Source organism: Panulirus ornatus, chromosome 32, assembly GCF_036320965.1.
Source record: "Panulirus ornatus isolate Po-2019 chromosome 32, ASM3632096v1, whole genome shotgun sequence".
NCBI classification, from domain to species: Eukaryota; Metazoa; Arthropoda; class Malacostraca; order Decapoda; family Palinuridae; genus Panulirus; species Panulirus ornatus.
Genome location: NC_092255.1, coordinates 14,073,316 through 14,094,746, shown reverse-complemented (window position 1 = coordinate 14,094,746; position 21,431 = coordinate 14,073,316). Strand labels below are relative to the sequence as shown.

Sequence of the window (21,431 nt, the reverse complement as noted above, 5' to 3'; positions counted from 1 at the left end):
GGATGGAATCGACAGGGAGGTAAATGCAAGAGTTTTGGAGATGGGGTGACTATGCAGTCTGCTGAGGATGAGAGGGCTTGGAAATTGAGTCAGTTGTTGTTTGCTAATGATACAGCATTGGTGACTGATTTGAGTGAGAAACTGCAGAAGTTGGTGACTGAGTTTGGAAAAGTGTTTGAAAGGAGAAAGTTGAGAGGAATTGTGAATGAGAGCAAGGTTATTAGGTTCAGCAGGGTTGAGGGACAAGTTAATTGGGAGGTAAGATTGAATAGAGAAAAAATGGAGGAAGTAGTGTTTTATATACCTGGGAGTGGACCTAGCAGTGTATGGAACCATGGAAGCAGAGGTGAGTCACGGGGTGGGAGAGGGATTGAAGGTTCTAGGAGTGATGAAAATGTGTGGAAGGAGAGAATGTTATCTTGGAGAGCAAAAATGGATATATTGATGGAATATTAATTCTAACAATATTATATGGTTGCAAGGCATGTGCTGTAGATAGGGTTGTACGGAGGAGGATGGATGTGTTGGAAATGAAATGTTTGAGGACAATATGTGGTGTGAGGTGGTTTGATTGAGTAAGTAATAAAAGGGTAAGAGAGAGAGGTGGATATAGAAAGAGTGTGGTTGAGAGAGCAGAAGAGGGATTGTTGAAATGGTTTGGACATATGGACAGAATGAGTGAGGAAAGGTTGACAAAGAGGTGGAGGGAACAAAGAGAAGCAGGGAACCAAATTGGAGGTGGAAGGATGGGGGCCTGAACATACAGTTGGGGGAGAGGCGTGCAAGGAATAGAATGAATTGGAATGATGTGTTATACCAGGGTTAATGTGCTGTCAGTAGACTGAACCAGGGGATGTGAGATGTCTGGGGTAAGCCATGGAGAGATCTGTGGGGCCTGGATTTGGATAGGGAGTTTGTGGTTTTGCTGCATTATAGATGGCAGTTAGAGACTGAGTGTGAATGAATGTGGCCCTTTTTGTCTGTTTTCCTGGTGCTACCTCGCTGAAGCAGGCGATGCTTTTTCTAATGGGGCGGGGTAGTGCCAGGAATGGATAAAGGCAAATAGGTATATATGTATGTCTGTGTATGTGTATATATGTATTTATATGAACGTATATGGTCATTTATGTATATATATATATAGATAGGGGAGAAAGAGTACTTCCCATGTATTCCCTGCGTGTCGTAGAAGGCGACTAAAAGGGGAGGGAGTAGGGGGCTGGAAATCCTCCCCACTTGTTTTACTTTTTCCAAGAAAAGGAAGAGAGAAGGGGGCCAAGTGAGGATTTCCCTAAAAGGCTCAGTCGTCTGTTCTTAACGCTACCTCGCTAATGCAGGAAGTGACGAGTAGTATGAAAAAAATATATATAGAAGGCAACTAAAGGGGATGGGAGCGGGGGGGCTGGAAACCCTCCCCTCCTTGTATTTTAACTTTCTAAAATGAGAAACAGAAGAAGGAGTCATGCGGGGAGTGCTTATCCTCCTCGAAGGCTCAGATTGGGGTGTCTAAATGTGTGTGGATGTAACCAAGGTGAGAAAAAAGGAGAGATCGGTTGTATGTTTGAGGAAAGGAACCTGGATGTTTTGGCTCTAAGTGAAACGAAGCTCAAGGGTAAAGGGGAAGAGTGGTTTGGAAATGTCTTAGGAGTAAAGTCAGGGGTTAGTGAGAGGACAAGAGCAAGGAAAGGAGTAGCACTACTCCTGAAACAGGAGTGGTGGGAGTATGTGATAGTGTGTAAGAAAGTAAACTCTAGATTGATATGGGTACAACTGAAAGTGGATGGAGAGAGATGGGTGATTATTGGCACATATCCACCTGGGCATGAGAAGAAGGATCTTGAGAGGCAAGTGTTTTGGGAATAGCTGAGTGAGTGTGTTAGTGGTTTTGCATGAGACCGGGTTATAGTGATGGGTGATTTGAATGCAAAGGTGAGTAATGTGGCAGTTGAGGGAATAATTGGTGTACATTGGGTGTTCAGTGTTGTAAATGGAAATGGAGAAGAGCTTGTAGATTTATGTGCTGAAAAAGGACTGGTGATTGGGAATACCTAGTTTAAAAAGAGAGATATACATAAGTATATGTATGTAAGTAGGAGAGATGGCCAGAGAGCGTTATTGGATTACGTGTTAATTGATAGGCGCGCGAGAGAGACTTTTGGATGTTAATGTGCTGAGAGGTGCAACTGGAGGGATGTCTGATCATTATCTTGTGGAGGCAAAGGTGAAGATTTGTAGAGGTTTTCAGAAAAGAAGAGAGAATGTTGGGGTGAAGAGAATGGTGAGAGTAAGTGAGCTTGGGAAGGAGACTTTTGTGAGGAAGTACCAGGAGAGACTGAGTACAGAATGGAAAAAGGTGAGAACAAAGGAGGTAAGGCGAGTGGGGGAGGAATGGGATGTATTTGGGGAAGCAGTGATGGCTTGCGCAAAAGATGCTTGTGGCATGAGAAGCGTGGAAGGTGGGCAGATTAGAAAGGGTAGTGAGTGGTGGGATGAAGAAGTAAGATTATTAGTGAAAGATTAGAGAGAGGCATTTGGATGATTTTTGCAGGGAAATAATGCAAATGAGAAGATGTATAAAAGAAAGAGACAGAAGGTCAAGAGAACGTTGCAAGAGGTGAAAAAGAGGGCAAATGAGAGATGGGGTGAGAGAGTATCATTAGATTTTAGGGAGAATAAAAACATGTTTTGGAAGGAGGTAAATAAAGTGTGTAAGACAAGAAAACGAATGGGAACATTGGTGAAGGGGGCTAATGGGGAGGTGATAACAAGTAGTGGTGATGTGAGGAGGAGATGGAGTGAATATTTTGAAGGTTTGTTGAATGTGTTTGATGATAGAGTGGCAGATATAGGGTGTTTTGGTCGAGGTGGTGTGCAAAGTGAGAGGGTTAGGGAGAATGATTTGGTAAACTGAGAAGAGGTAGTAAAAGCTTTGCGGAAGATGAAAGCCGGCAAGGCAGCGGGTTTGGATGGTATTGCAGTGGAATTTATTAAGAAAGGGGGTGATTGTATTGTTGACTGGTTGGTAAGGTTATTTAATGTATGTATGACTCATGGTGAGGTGCCTGAGGATTGGTGGAATGCTCAAATTACAGAGGTATAAGTTTGTTGAGTATTCCTGGGAAATTATGTGGGAGTGTATTGATTGAGAGGGTGAAGGCATGTACAGAGCATCAGATTGGGGAAGAGCAGTGTAGTTTCAGAAGTGGTAGAGGATGTGTGGATCAGGTGTTTGCTTTGAAGAATGTATGTGAGAAATACTTAGAAAAGGAAATGGATTTGTATGTAGCATTTATGGATCTGGAGAAGGCATATGATAGAGTTGATAGAGATGCTATGTGGAAGGTATTAAGAATATATGGTGTGGGAGGCAAGTTGTTAGAAGCAGTGAAAAGTTTTTATCGAGGATGTAAGGCATGTGTACGTGTAGGAAGAGAGGAAAGTGATTGGTTCTCAGTGAATGTTGGTTTGTGGCAGGGGTGTGTGATGTCTCCATGGTTGTTTAATTTGTTTAAGGATGGGGATGTTAGGGAGGTGAATGCAAGAGTTTTGGAAAGAGGGGCAAGTATGAAGTTTGTTGTGGATGAGAGAGCTTGGGAAGTGGGTCAGTTGTTGTTCGCTGATGATACAGCGCTGGTGGCTGATTTGTGTGAGAAACTGCAGAAGCTGGTGACTGAGTTTGGTAAAGTGAGTGAAAGAAGAATGCTGAGAGTAAATGTGAATAAGAGCAAGGTTATTAGGTACTGTAGAGTTGATGGACAAGTCAATTGAGAGGTAAGTTTGAATGGAGAAAAACTGGAGGAAGTGAAGTGTTTTAGATATCTGGGAGTGGATTTGGCAGCGGATGGAACCATGGAAGCAGAAGTGAATCATAGGGTGGGGAAGGGGCGAAAGTTCTTGGAGCATTGAAAAATGTGTGTAAGTCGAGAACATTATCTCAGAAAGCAAAAATGGCTATGTTTGAAGGAATAGTGGTTCCAACAATGTTATATGGTTGCGAGGTGTGGGCTATGGATAGAGTTGTGTGCAGGAGGGTGGATGTGCTGGAAATGAGATGTTTAAGGACAATATGTGGTGTGAAGTGGTTTGATCGAGTAAGTAATAATAGGGTAAGAGAGATGTGTGGTAATAAAAAGAGTGTGGTTGAGAGAGCAGAAGAGGGTGTTTTCAAATGGTTTGGTCACATGGAGAGACTGAGTGAGGAATGATTGACCAAGAGGATATATGTGTCAGAGGTGGAGGGAACGAGGAGAAGTGGGAGTAGGTTACCTAATTGGAGGCGGAAAGATGGAGTGAAAAAGATTTTGAGTGATCGGGGCCTGAACATGCAGGAGGGTGAAAGGCGTGCAAGGAATAGAGTGAATTGGAACGATGTGGTATACCGGGGTCGATGTGCTGTCAATGGATTGAATCAGGGCATGTGAAGCGTCTAGGGTAAACCATGGAAAGTTTTGTGGGGCCTGGATGTGGAAAGGGAGCTATGGTTTCGGTGCATTATTACATGACAGCTAGAGACTGAGTGTGAACGAATGGGGCCTTTGTTGTCTTCCTAGGGCTACCTCACACACATGAGGGGGGGAGGGGGCTGTTATTTCATGTGTGGCTAGGTGGCGATGGGAATGAATAAAGGCAGACTGTATGAATTATGTGCATGTGTATATATGTATATGTCTGTGTGTATATATATATGTATACGTTGAGATGTATAGGTATGTATATTTGCGTGTGTGGAGGTGTATGTATATACATGTGTATGGGGGTGGGTTGGGCCATTCTTTCATCTGCTTCCTTGTGCTACCTCGCTAACGCGGGAGACAGCGACAAAGCAAAATGAATAAAGTAAATATATGTGTGTGTGTGTGTGTGTATGTGTATGAGTGGATGGGCCATTCTTTGTGTGTCTTCTGGTTTTTCCTCTGACATGGATAACGGCAATCAAGTATGATAATATGGGAGGGTATTGATTGAGAGGTTAAAGGCATGTACAGAGCATCAGATTGGGGAACAGCAGTGTGGTTTCAGAAGTGGTAGAGGATGTGTGGATCAGGTGTTTGCTTTGAAGAATGTATGTGAGAAATACTTAGAAAAGCAAATGGATTTGTACGTAGCATTTATGGATCTGGAGAAGGCATATGATATAGTTGATAGAGATGCTCTGTGGAAGGTATTAAGAATATATGGTGTGGGAGGCAAGTTGTTAGAAGCAGTGAAAAGTTTTTATTAAGAATGGAAGGCATATGTACATGTAGGAAGATAAGAAAGTGCTTGGTTCTCATTGAATGTTGGTTTGCGGCAGGGGTGTGTGATGTCTCCATGATTGTTTAATTTGTTTATGGATAGGGTTGTTAGGGAGGTGAATGCAAGAGTTTTGGAAAGGGGGGCAAGTATGCAGTCTGTTGTGGATAAGAGAGCTTGTGAAGTGAGTCAGATGGTGTTTGCTGATGATACAGCGCTGGTGGCTGATTTGTATGTGAAACTGCAGAAGCTGGTGACTGAGTTTGGTAAAGTGTGTGTGAAAGACAAAAGCTGAGAGTGAATGTGAATAAGAGCAAGGTTATTAGGTACAGTAGGGTTGAGGGACAAGTCACTTGGGAGGTAAGTTTGAATGGAGAAAAACTGGAGGAAGTGAAGTGTTTTAGATATCTGGGAGTGGATTTGGCAGCGGATGAAACCATGGAAGTGGAAGTGAATCATAGGGTGGGGAAGGGGGTGAAAGTTCTGGGAGCATTGAAAAATGTGTGGAAGTCGAGAACATTATCTTGGAAAGCACAGCTGGGTGTGTTTGAAGGAATACTGGTTCCAACAGTGTTATGTGGTTGCGAGGCGTGTACTATAGATAGATTTGTGCGGAGGAGGGTGGATGTGCTGGAAATGAGATGTTTGAGGACAATATATGGTGTGAAGTGGTTTGATCGAGTAAGTAATAATAGGGTAAGAGAGATGTGTGGTAATAAAAAGAGTGTGGTTGAGAGAGCAGAAGAGGGTGTTTTTCAAATGGTTTGGTCACATGGAGAGACTGAGTGAGGAATGATTGACCAAGAGGATATATGTGTCAGAGGTGGAGGGAACGAGGAGAAGTGGGAGTAGGTTACCTAATTGGAGGCGGAAAGATGGAGTGAAAAAGATTTTGAGTGATCGGGGCCCTGAACATGCAGGAGGGTGAAAGGCGTGCAAGGAATAGAGTGAATTGGAACGATGTGGTATACCGGGGTCGATGTGCTGTCAATGGATTGAATCAGGGCATGTGAAGCGTCTAGGGTAAACCATGGAAAGTTTTGTGGGGCCTGGATGTGGAAAGGGAGCTATGGTTTCGGTGCATTATTACATGACAGCTAGAGACTGAGTGTGAACGAATGGGGCCTTTGTTGTCTTCCTAGGGCTACCTCACACACATGAGGGGGGGAGGGGGCTGTTATTTCATGTGTGGCTAGGTGGCGATGGGAATGAATAAAGGCAGACTGTATGAATTATGTGCATGTGTATATATGTATATGTCTGTGTGTATATATATATGTATACGTTGAGATGTATAGGTATGTATATTTGCGTGTGTGGACGTGTATGTATATACATGTGTATGGGGGTGGGTTGGGCCATTCTTTCATCTGCTTCCTTGTGCTACCTCGCTAACGCGGGAGACAGCGACAAAGCAAAATGAATAAAGTAAATATATGTGTGTGTGTGTGTGTGTATGTGTATGAGTGGATGGGCCATTCTTTGTGTGTCTTCTGGTTTTTCCTCTGACATGGATAACGGCAATCAAGTATGATAATATGGGAGGGTATTGATTGAGAGGTTAAAGGCATGTACAGAGCATCAGATTGGGGAACAGCAGTGTGGTTTCAGAAGTGGTAGAGGATGTGTGGATCCGGTGTTTGCTTTGAAGAATGTATGTGAGAAATACTTAGAAAAGCAAATGGATTTGTACGTAGCATTTATGGATCTGGAGAAGGCATATGATATAGATGATAGAGATGCTCTGTGGAAGGTATTAAGAATATATGGTGTGGGAGGCAAGTTGTTAGAAGCAGTGAAAAGTTTTTATTAAGAATGGAAGGCATATGTACATGTAGGAAGATAAGAAAGTGCTTGGTTCTCATTGAATGTTGGTTTGCGGCAGGGGTGTGTGATGTCTCCATGATTGTTTAATTTGTTTATGGATAGGGTTGTTAGGGAGGTGAATGCAAGAGTTTTGGAAAGGGGGGCAAGTATGCAGTCTGTTGTGGATAAGAGAGCTTGTGAAGTGAGTCAGATGGTGTTTGCTGATGATACAGCGCTGGTGGCTGATTTGTATGTGAAACTGCAGAAGCTGGTGACTGAGTTTGGTAAAGTGTGTGTGAAAGACAAAAGCTGAGAGTGAATGTGAATAAGAGCAAGGTTATTAGGTACAGTAGGGTTGAGGGACAAGTCACTTGGGAGGTAAGTTTGAATGGAGAAAAACTGGAGGAAGTGAAGTGTTTTAGATATCTGGGAGTGGATTTGGCAGCGGATGAAACCATGGAAGTGGAAGTGAATCATAGGGTGGGGAAGGGGGTGAAAGTTCTGGGAGCATTGAAAAATGTGTGGAAGTCGAGAACATTATCTTGGAAAGCACAGCTGGGTGTGTTTGAAGGAATACTGGTTCCAACAGTGTTATGTGGTTGCGAGGCGTGTACTATAGATAGATTTGTGCGGAGGAGGGTGGATGTGCTGGAAATGAGATGTTTGAGGACAATATATGGTGTGAGGTGGTTTGATTGAGTAAGTAATAATAGGGTAAGAGAGATGTGTGGTGATAAAAAGAGTGTGGTTGAGGGAGCAGGAGGGTGTTTTTTGAAATGGTTTGGTCACATGGAAAGAATGAGTGAGGAATGATTGACCAAGAGGATATATGTGTCTGAGGTGGAGGGAACGAGGAGAAGTGGGAAACCAGATTGGAGGTGGAAGGATGGAGTTAAAAAGATGTTGAGTGATCGGGGCCTGAACATGCAGGAGGGTGAAAGGCGTGCAAGAATAGAGTGAATTGGAACGATGTGGTAAACTGGGGTTGATGTGCTGTCAGGGCATGTGAAGCGTCTGGGGTAAGCCATGGAAAGTTTTGTGGGGCCTGCATGTGGAAAGGGAGCTGTGGTTTCGGTGCATTATACATGACAACTAGAGACTGAGTGTGAACAAATGTGGCGCTTGTTGTCTTTTCCTAGGGCTGTCATTTCATGTGTGGCGGGGTGGTGACGGGAATGAATAATGGCAGACAGTATGAATTATGTACATGTGTAAATATGTATATGTCTGGGTGTGTATATATATATATGTATATGTTGAGATTTTTTTTTTTTTTTTTGCCGCTGTCTCCTGCATTTGCGAGGTAGCGCAAGGAAACAGACGAAAGAAATGGCCCAACCCACCCCCATACACATGCCTTGATTCAACCCACTGACAGCACGTCAACCCTGGTATACCACATCGCTCCAATTCACTCTATTCTTTGCCCTCCTTTCACCCTCCTGCATGTTCAGGCCCCGATCACACAAAATCTTTTTCACTCCATCTTTCCACCTCCAATTTGGTCTCCCTCTTCTCCTCGTTCCCTCCACCTCCGACACATATATCCTCTTGGTCAATCTTTCCTCACTCATTCTCTCCATGTGACCAAACCATTTCAAAACACCCTCTTCTGCTCTCTCAACCACGCTCTTTTTATTTCCACACATCTCTCTTACCCGTACGTTACTTACTCGATCAAACCACCTCACACCACACATTGTCCTCAAACATCTCATTTCCAGCACATCCATCCTCCTGCGCACAACTCTATCCATAGTCCACGCCTCGCAACCATACAACATTGTTGGAACCACTATTCCTTCAAACATACCCATTTTTGCTTTCCGAGATAATGTTCTCGACTTCCACACATTCTTCAAGGCTCCCAGAATTTTCGCCCCCTCCCCCACCCTATGATCCACTTCCGCTTCCATGGTTCCATCCGCTGCCAGATCTACTCCCAGATATCTAAAACACTTCACTTCCTCCAGTTTTTCTCCATTCAAACTCACCTCCCAATTAAATTGACCCTCAACCCTACTGTACCTAATAACCTTGCTCTTATTCACATTTACTCTTAACTTTCTTCTTTCACACACTTTACCAAACTCAGTCACCAGCTTCTGCAGTTTCTCACATGAATCAACCACCAGCGCTGTATCATCAGCGAACAACAACTGACTCACTTCCCAAGCTCTCTCATCCACAACAGACTTCATACTTGCCCCTCTTTCCAAAACTCTTGCATTCACCTCCCTAACAACCCCATCCATAAACAAATTAAACAACCATGGAGACATCACACACCCCTGCCGCAAACCTACATTCACTGAGAACCAATCACTTTCCTCTCTTCCTACACGTACACATGCCTTACATCCTCGATAAAAACTTTTCACTGCTTCTAACAACTTGCCTCCCACACCATATATTCTTAATACCTTCCACAGAGCATCTCTATCAACTCTATCATATGCCTTCTCCAGATCCATAAATGCTACATACAAATCCATTTGCTTTTCTAAGTATTTCTCACATACATTCTTCAAAGCAAACACCTGATCCACACATCCTCTACCACTTCTGAAACCACACTGCTCTTCCCCAATCTGATGCTCTGTACATGCCTTCACCCTCTCAATCAATACCCTCCCTTATAATTTGCCAGGAATACTCAACAAACTTATACCTCTGTAATTTGAGCACTCACTCTTATCCCCTTTGCCTTTGTACAATGGCACTATGCACGCATTCCGCCAATCCTCAGGCACCTCACCATGAGTCATACATACATTAAGTAACCTTACCAACCAGTCAACAATACAGTCACCCCCTTTTTTAATAAATTCCACTGCAATACCATCCAAACCTGCTGCCTTGCCGGCTTTCATCTTCCGCAAAGCTTTTACTACCTCTTCTCTGTTTACCAACTCATTTTCCCTAACCCTCACACTTTGCACACCACCTCGACCAAAACACCCTATGAGATGTATAGGTATATATATGTGCGCGTGTGGACGTGTATGTATATACATGTGTATGTGGGTGGGTTGGGCCATTCTTTCATCTGTTTCCTTGTGCTACCTTGCTAATGTGGGAGACAGCGACAAAGTATAATGAATGAATATATATGTGTGTGTGTACATGAGTGGATGGGCCATTTTCTGTGTGTCTCCTGGTTTTCCCTCGCTGACATGGGAAACGGCAATCAAGTATAATAAAAAAATGTACAAGGAAGTGAGCTAACATACTTCTTGTGGCCGTGGTATGTATAATGCTGTAGGTAATTGCAGAGTCTGCATCTTTCAGATTTTTTTCTCATCATAATATGAAAGAAATACAAGTAAAACTAAAAGATACATACAAAAAGTGAGCTAACATGCCTTATATGGCAGTGGTATAATGCTGAAGTGAATGCATAGATCCCTCTTGGTAGTGGTATTTATACACATTGCATATGTGCATTTGTGTGTAATTGCCTCCTTTTAGAGTATAGGTTGGGATTTCTACACCTTGGGGCCTCATCTCTTAAACTTTCTTGAATGTCATTCAATCCTTTCAACTTCACTGTACTAGCTGATTTAACTGTCTTATCGCTTACTTTGATCCATTTGTCCATCTCTTTGTTACCTTAGAAGTGCTTCACATTTTATATAGCAAATAGTTTGCCTGTTTATCTTCTGTGCTTAGCCCTTTCTTTGCACCTTTTAAAGAATTGTTCATTGTCAGTGTTGTCAGTTTGGCCAAGAAACATCACCCTTTTAACTCACCGGTCTTATTTAGGCACCATCTTGTGTGGCCATCCTTTGAGCCATTTCTATTTAATCTGTATTTCTTTAAGTGTAGTAACCAAATTCTGAGATTCAGTGGGGATAGGGTAGAAAGAACACTATCCATATATCTCTTGTGTGTAGTAGAAGACTATTAGGGGTGAAAGTGGGGGCTGGAAATCCTCTCCTCCTGTACTATCATTTTCTAAAAGCAGGAACAGGAGTAAAAGTGAGAATTTTTCCTGGTAGTCCCTGCCTTGGTAAGGTAGGAAGGTGAGCACATATAAAAATAAATGCTGATTTAGTAAAAGAAAAGAGCTGTGAATGGTTTATGAAACATTTCTTTATTCATCTATTTGAATGCATACATGGTATTAATGAATAGGTAGCTTACTTTCATAATAATTCTCCTTTGATGATTTAATGATAAGTGGGTACTATATTGACTCTAAAGTCCCTTTCATTTTTATACATTGATTCCTCTGATTTGTTTCCTCTCAGTTTATAGTCGTATCTAGGCTTCCTTTTATTATGTCTAATCTTTATTACTTTGCTTAATTTGAACATCGTTAACCATGTATCTGACCATGTTTAAAGTTTATGTAAGTCCCATTGTAAGTTGATGTAAAACTGGTCATTCCTTACTTCTTTTATGACTTTGGCACCATCCACAAAATTGTGTGAATCCAACCATTTTAGTATGAATCCAGTCATTCTGTGTATGAATCCAGTCCTTCCAGTATGCCACTCAAATAAAGCAAGAATAACAGCCATACAGCATACCACTTAGTATGGCATTTCTGATATGTTTTTTATGTACTCAGGTGTGTTCAGTCCTTTTGCCTGTTGAGAATCTTGTCTCTCCATAACCATTTTTGTCCAAGTCATACTTTCTTTTATAACAACCAACACAGCACAGGTACAAGCATGCCCCAATCAAAACCATTTTGGTTGAAAAGGTATAATGAGTTAGAAAAGAAGGGAGGTATTAATTTGAGTTTAGACCTAACACTTGAAAGCAGAAAGGTCATAGGAAGAGAGAAAGATGGAAGGAAGAAATCACCACAGCTTTGCTGTGTTAGGAAAGAAAAAGGCACTATAGCCACCAATACTTGTGTAGCTGCTCCTCATGTGGAAACTATGGTAAGAAGTGGCCATTGGTGCATTGCAGGCACGAGTCATATGGTCAAGGATACACAGAGCTTATGAGAGCAGTGGCTAATATAGCACATGTAGAACTGAGAAAGAGAAGGAGCCTCATAGTATGCAAGAATGAATGGTTAAGAGCTTATTCTGTCACAGAAGTCTAATATGTTCATTATGTATGATACTTTTCTCTGAATCCAGGTTGCCTTGCTGGTAGTTGGTTTCTCCTTTGCTTACAATCACCAAATTGCTTTTTGATTACCTTTTCCAGCATTTGTCAGACCACTTACATCAAATTTAATGGTTTGTAGCTCATTGCATTTTCCTCGTCTTCTTTCGTAGAGATAGGCAGGACATTCACACTCTTCAGTTCCCGTGACACAACCCCTCTTCAAGCAGTTTCTTTTAACATTTCATGTGGTCTGTCAGATGTTACTGCACACTTCTTGAGTACATATGAAAAAATTTCATGAGGCCCATGGGCCTTGTATGGTTTAGAATTCTTCAATTGTATATTTATGTCTTTTCAACAGTTTCATTGTTTTCCATGCCCTCCCTCCCATTTTTTAGTACTGGGGTCATAGTATCCTTTTGGGACTTGTCATTTAGTTTCTCACATACTTTCTTGTCTTCATCAGTGCCCCAGTCTTCTGAATTCCACAGCCTGACTGTGTGATTATTGATTTAGTGTTATGGGGAGAGAGTTTTTATGTGGCCCAGTTTCTTAATGTTGTTCTTATATCATGTTTTCACTGTATGTAAACACACATATACACTCCCCAGGTGTTTGTTCATTAACAGTTTGAAAGGGGAAGATGAACAGCTGATTTGGCTGTAAGCCAGCTACCTTGTCTGGGATTGAAACCTAAGCAATTTAGATTGAAGGGACACAATGTTAACCATGAACCACTGCTTCGCTGGGACAATTGTCCATAATTACTTGTTTGTACAGTATGAGGAGGAAGCCCATCAGTCTTGGTTTCTATTTGTTGAACTTTGTTTCCATATGACTTTACATCTTTTGTTTACTGTCATCATTCTTAATTTGATAACTTTCATTATTCCATTCATCCACTGATTTGATATTGTGATCTTTTCTAACATGTTTCTTGCTTACTTTCCACTTATGACCTCTGGTTGTTTGCATGTAATTACCCATTTTTCATTACCCGTTTTCACAGAATGGGGAGGGAGTTGCTTGAGCTTTCTTTACAATCATACAGCATTTTACACTTTAAATGGTGGGTGAATTCTCAGTTTCTTTACTTAGTTTATTCCATTCATCCACTACTCTTATACATTTACTCTAAATCCGTCTCTTGTAATTCTAGTACAGTACTATTTTTTTTGTCCTTGTCTATGTGCATTGATATGTCTAACAAAACTCCAAGATCAGAATGCCATTCTGTTTTACCCCTTCATTGTATAGCTTTATATTCTGCAAGTTTGTCTTTGTCACTTGATGTAAGCTAATTGCTCAGATGACATAAGGATAATTTTAATGAGAGTGTAAAGTTGCCCAAACACAGTGGTTTAGAATAATATTTATTTATTTATTTTGCTTTGTCACTGTCTCCCACATTAGCGAGGTAGTGAAGGAAACAGACAAAAGAATGGCCCAACCCACCCACGTACACATGTATATACATACACGTCCACACACAGCACATATGCATACCTATACATCTCAGTGTATACATATATATACACACACAGACATATACATATATACCCATTTACACAATTCATACTGTCTGCCTTTATTTATTCCCATTGCCACCCCGCCACACATGGAATAACAACACCCTCCCCCCTCATGTGTGCGAGGTAGCACTAAAAAAAGACAACAAAGGCCCCATTCGTTCACACTCAGTCTCTAGCGATCATGTAATAATGCACCGAAACCACAGCTCCCTTTCCACATCCAGGTCCCACAGAACTTTCCATGGTTTACCCCAGACGCTTCACATGCCCTGGTTCAATCCATTGACAGCACATCGACCCCGGTATACCACATCGTTCCAATTCACTCTATTCCTTGCACACCTTTCACCCTCCTGCATGTTCAGGCCCCGATCACTCAAAATCTTTTTCACTCCATCTTTCCACCTCCAATTAGGTCTCCCACTTCTCCTCGTTCCCTCCACCTCTGACACATATATCCTCTTTGTCAATCTTTCCTCACTCATTCTGTCCATGTGACCAAACCATTTCAAAACACCCTCTTCTGCTCTCTCAACCACACTCTTTTTATTACCACACATCTCTCTTACCCTATCATTACTTACTTGATCAAACCACCTCACACCACATATTGTCCTCAAACATCTCATTTCCAGCACATCCACCCTCCTGTGCACAACTCTATCCATAGCTCATGCCTTGCAACCATACAACATTGTTGGAACCACTATTCCTTCAAACATACCCATTTTTACTTTCCGAGATAATGTTTTCGACTTCCACACATTCTTCAAGGCTCCCAGGATTTTTGCCCCCTCCCCCACCTTATGATTTACTTCCACTTCCATGGTTCCATTTGCTGCCAAATCCACTCCCAGATATCTAAAACACTTCACTTCCTCCAGTTTTTCTCCATTCAAACTTACCTCCCATTGACTTGACCCTCAACCCTACTGTACCTAATAACCTTACTCTTATTCACATTTACTCTCAACTTTCTTCTTTCACACACTTTACCAAACTCAGTCACCAGCTTCTGCAGTTTCCCACATGAATCAGCCACCAGCGCTGTATCATTAGTGAACAACAACTGACTCACTTCCCAAGCTCTCTCATCCCCAATAGACTTCATACTTGCCCCTCTTTTCAAAACTCTTGCATTCACCTCCCTAACAACCCCATCCATAAACAAATTAAACAACCTTGGAGACATCACACACCCCTGCTGCAAACTTACATTCACTGAGAACCAATCACTTTCCTCTCTTCCTACATGTACACATGCCTTACATCCTCGATAAAAACTTTTCACTGCTTCTAACAACTTGCCTCCCACACCATATATTCTTAATACCTTCCATAGAGCATCTCTATCAACTCTGTCATATGCCTTCTCCAGATCCATAAATGCTACATACAAATTCATTTGCTTTCCTAAGTATTTCTCACATACATTCTTCAAAGCAAACACCTGATCCACACATCCTCTACCACTTCTGAAACCACACTGCTCTTCCCCAATCTGATGCTCTGTACATGCCTTCACCCTCTCAATCAATACCCTCCCATATAATTTCTCAGGAATACTCAACAAACTTATACCTCTGTAATTTGAGCATTCACTCTTATCCCCTTTGCCTTTGTACAATGGCACTATGCAAGCATTCTGCCAATCCTGAGGCACCTCACCATGAATCATACATACATTGAATAACCTTACCAACCAGTCAACAATACAGTCACCCCCTTTTTTAATATATTCCACTGCAATACCATCCAAACCTGTTGCCTTGCCGGCTTTCATCTTCCGCAAAGCTTTTACTACCTCTTCTCTGTTTTAGAATAAATGTACAGCAATAAGAAAATTACATTTTATTGCCTCTGTTAAGTTATACTCCTGTAATTTCATAAACTTCTATAGCTTCCAGACCACCTAATCTTAAGTGCAGTAAGATATTTGTATCCAGGTTGAAAATACTCTTCTGCAAGATATTTATGGCAGATGTTATAGATAATTGAATACGTGATATGATGAAGATAAAGGACAGATATATTGTTCTTTTCAAGAAAATTATTGCTCCAAAATCAGTAATATTTAGTATAAGTTTTTAATGACAGAAACAAAGTTTTGATGAAAAGTTTTTTATACTAAACTGTATACAGAATTCAGGAGTTTTGAAAGTTTTGTGTCATGGTACCATGACTACCAATTAGAATGCCTTCATGTGATGTCATGTGATTGAATTAGCATGTTAATTGCCTTTATTTTTTGTTCAAATGGTCATAAGAAATATACTCATTTTTACGTAATTGTGACTCTTGAACTCCGTAATTCTAATAGTTTTCTTTTATGGTTTAGTCTTTTGAGTAGAGATTCTTTGAAAACTTAGAAAATAACAACACTTGTAGCATCATTCATGAAATAATGATATGCAGTATTTGTTATTAATGCTGAACTACTATTTTAGTTGAAATAATGATATGCAGTATTTTTTATTGCTGAACTACTATTTCAGTCAATGGGCTATGGCTCAAGGGCTATTAGCCTTCTGAATGACTACTACAGGGGAAAGCATATTACTTTCGATGATGAGCACAATTCTGCATGTAAAGGAGATGGAGGTGATGATGATGAAAATGTTATTGGTGAGTGTTTATTTCAAGGCTTTTATTTCTATTTTCTTTTTTTATACTTTGTATTCAGAAGGATTATAGTTACTGTATCTTAAATATATTAAACTTATTATTATTATTTTTTTTTCTTTTTTTTTTGTACTTTGTCACTGTCTCCTGCATCAGCGAGGTAGTGCAAGGAAACAGACAAAAGAATGGCCCAACTCACCCACATACACATGTATATACATACATGTCCACTCACGCACATTTGCATACCTATACATTTCAACGTATACATATATATACATACACAGACATATATATATATACACATGTACATAATTAATACTTGCTGACTTTATTCATTCCCGTTGCCACCTCGCTACACATGAAGTGACAACCCCCTCCCCCTGCATGTGCGCAAGGTAGCGCTAGGAAAAGACAACAAAGGCCACATTCGTTCACACTCAATCTCTAGCTGTCATGTATAATGAACTGAAACCACAGCTCCCTTTCCACATCCAGGCCCCACAAAACTTTCCATGGTTTACCCCAGACACTTCACATGCCCTGGTTCAATCCATTGACAGCACGTCGACCCGGTATACCATATCGTTCCAGTTCACTCTATTCCTTGCATGCCTTTCACCCTCCTGCATGTTCAGGCCCTGATCACTCAAAATCTTTTTCATTTCATCCCTCCACCTCCAGTTTGGTCTCCCACTTCTCCTCGTTCCCTCCACTTCTGACACATATATCCTCTTGGTAAATTTTTCCTCACTCATTCTCTCCATGTGACCAAACCATTTCAAAACACCCTCTTCTGCTCTCTCAACCACACTCTTTTTATTACAGCACATTTCTCTTACCCTATTATTACTTACTCGATCAAACCACCTCACACCACATATTGTCCTCATACATCTCATTTCCAGCACATCCACCCTCCTCTGCACAACTCTATCCATAGCCCACGCCTCGCAACCATATAACATTGTTGGAACCACTATTCCTTCAAACATACCTATTTTTGCTTTCCGAGATAATGTTCTCGACTTCCACACATTCTTCAACACTCCCAGAAATTTCGCCCCCTCCCCCACCCTATGATTCACTTCTGCTTCCATGGTTCCATCCGCTGCCAAATCCACTCCCAGATATCTAAAACACTTCACTTCCTCCAGTTTTTCTCCCAGTTGACTTTTCCTTCAACCCTACTGTACCTAATAACCTTGCTTTTATTCACATTTACTCTCAGCTTTCTTCTTTCACCTACATTACCAAACTCAGTCAGCAGCTTCTGCAGTTTCTCACCCAAATCAACCACCAGCGCTGTATCATTAGTGAACAACAACTGACTCACTTCTCAATCTCTCTCATCCACAACAGACTGCATACTTGCCCCTTTTTCCAAAACTTGCATTCACCTCCCTTACAACCCCATCCATAAACATATTAAACAACCATGGAGACATCACACACCCCTGGCGGAAACCTGCATTCACTGAGAACCAATCACTTTCCTCTCTTCCTACACGTACACATGCCTTACATCCTCTCAATCCTCCAATATAATTTACCAGGAATACTCAACAAACTTATACCTCTGTAATTTGAGCACTCACTCTTATCCCCTTTGCCTTTGTACAATGGCACTATGCACACATTCTGCCAGTCCTCAGGCACCTCACCATGAGTCATACATACATTAAATAACCTTACCAACCAGTCAACAATACAGTCACCCCCTTTTTTATTAGATTCCACTGCAATACCATCCAAACCTGCTGCCTTGCCGGCTTTCATCTTCCACAAAGCTTTTACTACCTCTTCTCTGTTTACCAAATCATTTTCCCTAACCCTCTCACTTTGCACACCACCTTGACCAAAACACCCTATATCTGCCACTCTATCATCAAACACATTCAACAAACCTTCAAAATACTCACTCCATCTCCTTCTCACATCACCACTACTTGTTATCACCTCCCCATTTGCGCCTTTCACTGAAGTTCTCATTTGCTCCCTTGTCTTACGCACTTTATTTACCTCCCTCCAGAACATCTTTTTATTCTCTCTGAAATTTAATGATACTCTCTCACCCCAACTCATTTGCCCTCTTTTTCACCTCTTGCACCTTTCTCTTGACCTCCTGTCTTTTTCTTTTATACATCTCCCACTCAATTGCATTTTTTCCCCGCAAAAATCGTCCAAATGCCTCCCTCTTCTCTTTCACTAATAATCTTACTTCTTCATCCCACCACTCACTACCCTTTCTAATCAACCCACCTCCCACGCTTCTCATGCCACAAGCATCTTTTGCGCAATCCATCGCTGATTCCCTAAATACATCCCATTCCTCCCCCACTCCCCTTACTTCCATTGTTCTCACCTTTTTCCATTCTGTACTTATTATTATTATTATTATTTTATTTTTTTTCTTTCTTTTTGCTTTGTCGCTGTCTCCGTTTGTGAGGTAGCGCAAGGAAACAGACGAAAGAATTGGCCCAACCCACCCCCATACACATGTATATACATACGTCCACACACGCAAATATACATACCTACACAGCTTTCCATGGTTTACCCCAGACGCTTCACCTGCTCTGATTCAATCCACTGACAGCACATCAACCCCGGTATGCCACATCGATCCAGTTCACTCTATTCCTTGCCCTCCTTTCACCCTCCTGCATGTTCAGGCCCCGATCACACAAAATCTTTTTTACTCCATCTTTCCACCTCCAATTTGGTCTCCCACTTCTCCTCGTTCCCTCCACATCCGACACATATATCCTCTTGGTCAATCTTTCCTCACTCATTCTCTCCATGTGCCCAAACCATTTCAAAACACCCTCTTCTGCTCTCTCAACCACGCTCTTTTTATTTCCACACATCTCTCTTACCCTTACGTTACTTACTCGATCAAACCACGTCACACCGCACATTGTCCTCAAACATCTCATTTCCAGCACATCCATCCTCCTGCGCACAACTCTATCCATAGCCCACACCTCGCAACCATACAACATTGTTGGAACCACTATTCCTTCAAACATACCCATTTTTGCTTTCCGAGATAATGTTCTCGACTTCCACACATTCTTCAAGGCTCCCAGGATTTTCGCCCCCTCCCCCACCCTATGAGCCACTTCCACTTCCATGGTTCCATCCGCTGCCAGATCCACTCCCAGATATCTAAAACACTTTACTTCCTCCAGTTTTGCTCCATTCAAACTTACCTCCCAGTTGACTTGACCCTCAACCCTACTGTACCTAATAACCTTGCTCTTATTCACATTTACTCTTAACTTTCTTCTTTCACACACTTTACCAAACTCAGTCACCAGCTTCTGCAGTTTCTTACATGAATCAGCCACCAGCGCTGTATCATTAGTGAACAACAACTGACTCACTTCCCAAGCTCTCTCATCCCCAATAGACTTCATACTTGCCCCTCTTTTCAAAACTCTTGCATTCACCTCCCTAACAACCCCATCCATAAACAAATTAAACAACCATGGAGACATCACACACCCCTGCCGCAAACCTACATTCACTGAGAACCAATCACTTTCCTCTCTTCCTACACGTACACATGCCTTACATCCTCGATAAAAACTTTTCACTGCTTCTCACAACTTGCCTCCCACACCATATATTCTTAATACCTTCCACAGAGCATCTCTATCAACTCTATCATATGCCTTCTCCAGATCCATAAATGCTACATACAAATCCCTTTGCTTTTCTAAGTATTTCTCACATACATTCTTCAAAGCAAACACCTGATCCACACATCCTCTACCACTTCTGAAACCACACTGCTCTTCCCCAATCTGATGCTCTGTACATGCCTTCACCCTCTCAATCAATACCCTCCAATATAATTTACCAGGAATACTCAACAAACTTATACCTCTGTAATTTGAGCACTCACTCTTATCCCCTTTGCCTTTATACAATGGCACTATGCACGCATTCCGCCAATCCTCAGGCACCTCACCATGAGTCATACATACATTAAATAACCTTGCCAACCAGTCAATAATGCAGTCACCCCCTTTTTTAATAAATTCCACTGCAATACCATCCAAACCTGCTGCCTTGCCGGCTTTCATCTTCCGCAAAGCTTTTACTACCTCTTCTCTGTTTACCAAATCATTTTCCCTAACCCTCTCACTTTGCACACCACCTTGACCACCTCGATTATTATTATTATTATTATTATTATTATTATTATTATTATTATTATTATTATTATTATTATTATTATTTTTATTTTTTTTTATTTTGCTTTCTCGCTGTCTCCTGCGTTTGCGAGGTAGCGCAAGGAAACAGACGAAAGAAATGGCCCAACCCACCCCCATACACATGTATATACATACACGTCCACACACGCAAATACACATACCTATACATCTCAATGTACACATATATATACACACACAGACACATACATATATACCCATGCACACTGTCTGCATTTATTCATTCCCATCGCAACCTCGCCACACATGGAATACCATCCCCCTCCCCCGTCATGTGTGCGAGGTAGCGCTAGGAAAAGACAACAAAGGCCCCATTCGTTCACACTCAGTCTCTAGCTGTCATGCAATAATGCCCGAAACCACAGCTCCCTTTCCACCTCCAGGCCCCACACAACTTTCCATGGTTTACCCCAGACGCTTCACATGCCCTGATTCAATCCACTGACAGCACGTCAACCCCGGTATACCAAATCGATCCAATTCTCTCTATTCCTTGCCTGCTTTTCATCCTCCTGCATTTTCTGGCCCCGATCACTCAAAATCTTTTTCACTCCATCTTTCCACCTCCAATTTGGTCTCCCACTTCTCATTGTTCCCTCCACCTCCGACACATTTATCCTCTTGGTCAATCTCTCCTCAGTCATTCTCTCCATGTGCCCAAACCATTCCAAAACACCCTCTTCTGCTCTCTCAACCACGCTCTTTTTATTTCCACACATCTCTCTTACCCTTACATTACTTACTCGATTAAATGACCTCACACCACACATTGTCCTCATTTCCAGCACTTCCATACTCCTTCACACAACTCTATCCATAGCCCACGCCTCACAACCATACAACATTGTTGGAACCACTGTTCCTTCAAACATACCCATTTTTGCTTTCCGAGATAATGTTCTCGAATTCCAAACATTCTTCAAGT

General features: G+C 41.7%; 1 protein-coding gene across 1 annotated transcript in view; it reads left to right on the top strand.

Annotated features, from left to right (window-relative positions):
* The window catches only part of LOC139759055 (RNA cytidine acetyltransferase-like), a 175,190-nt gene that overhangs the window by 101,631 nt on the left and 52,128 nt on the right, over positions 1–21,431 (top strand). Inside the window, exon 13 of the mRNA XM_071680969.1 lies at positions 16,136–16,265. Within this exon, the coding sequence (XP_071537070.1) occupies positions 16,136–16,265 (130 nt within the window). The remainder of the gene's footprint in view (positions 1–16,135; positions 16,266–21,431) is intronic.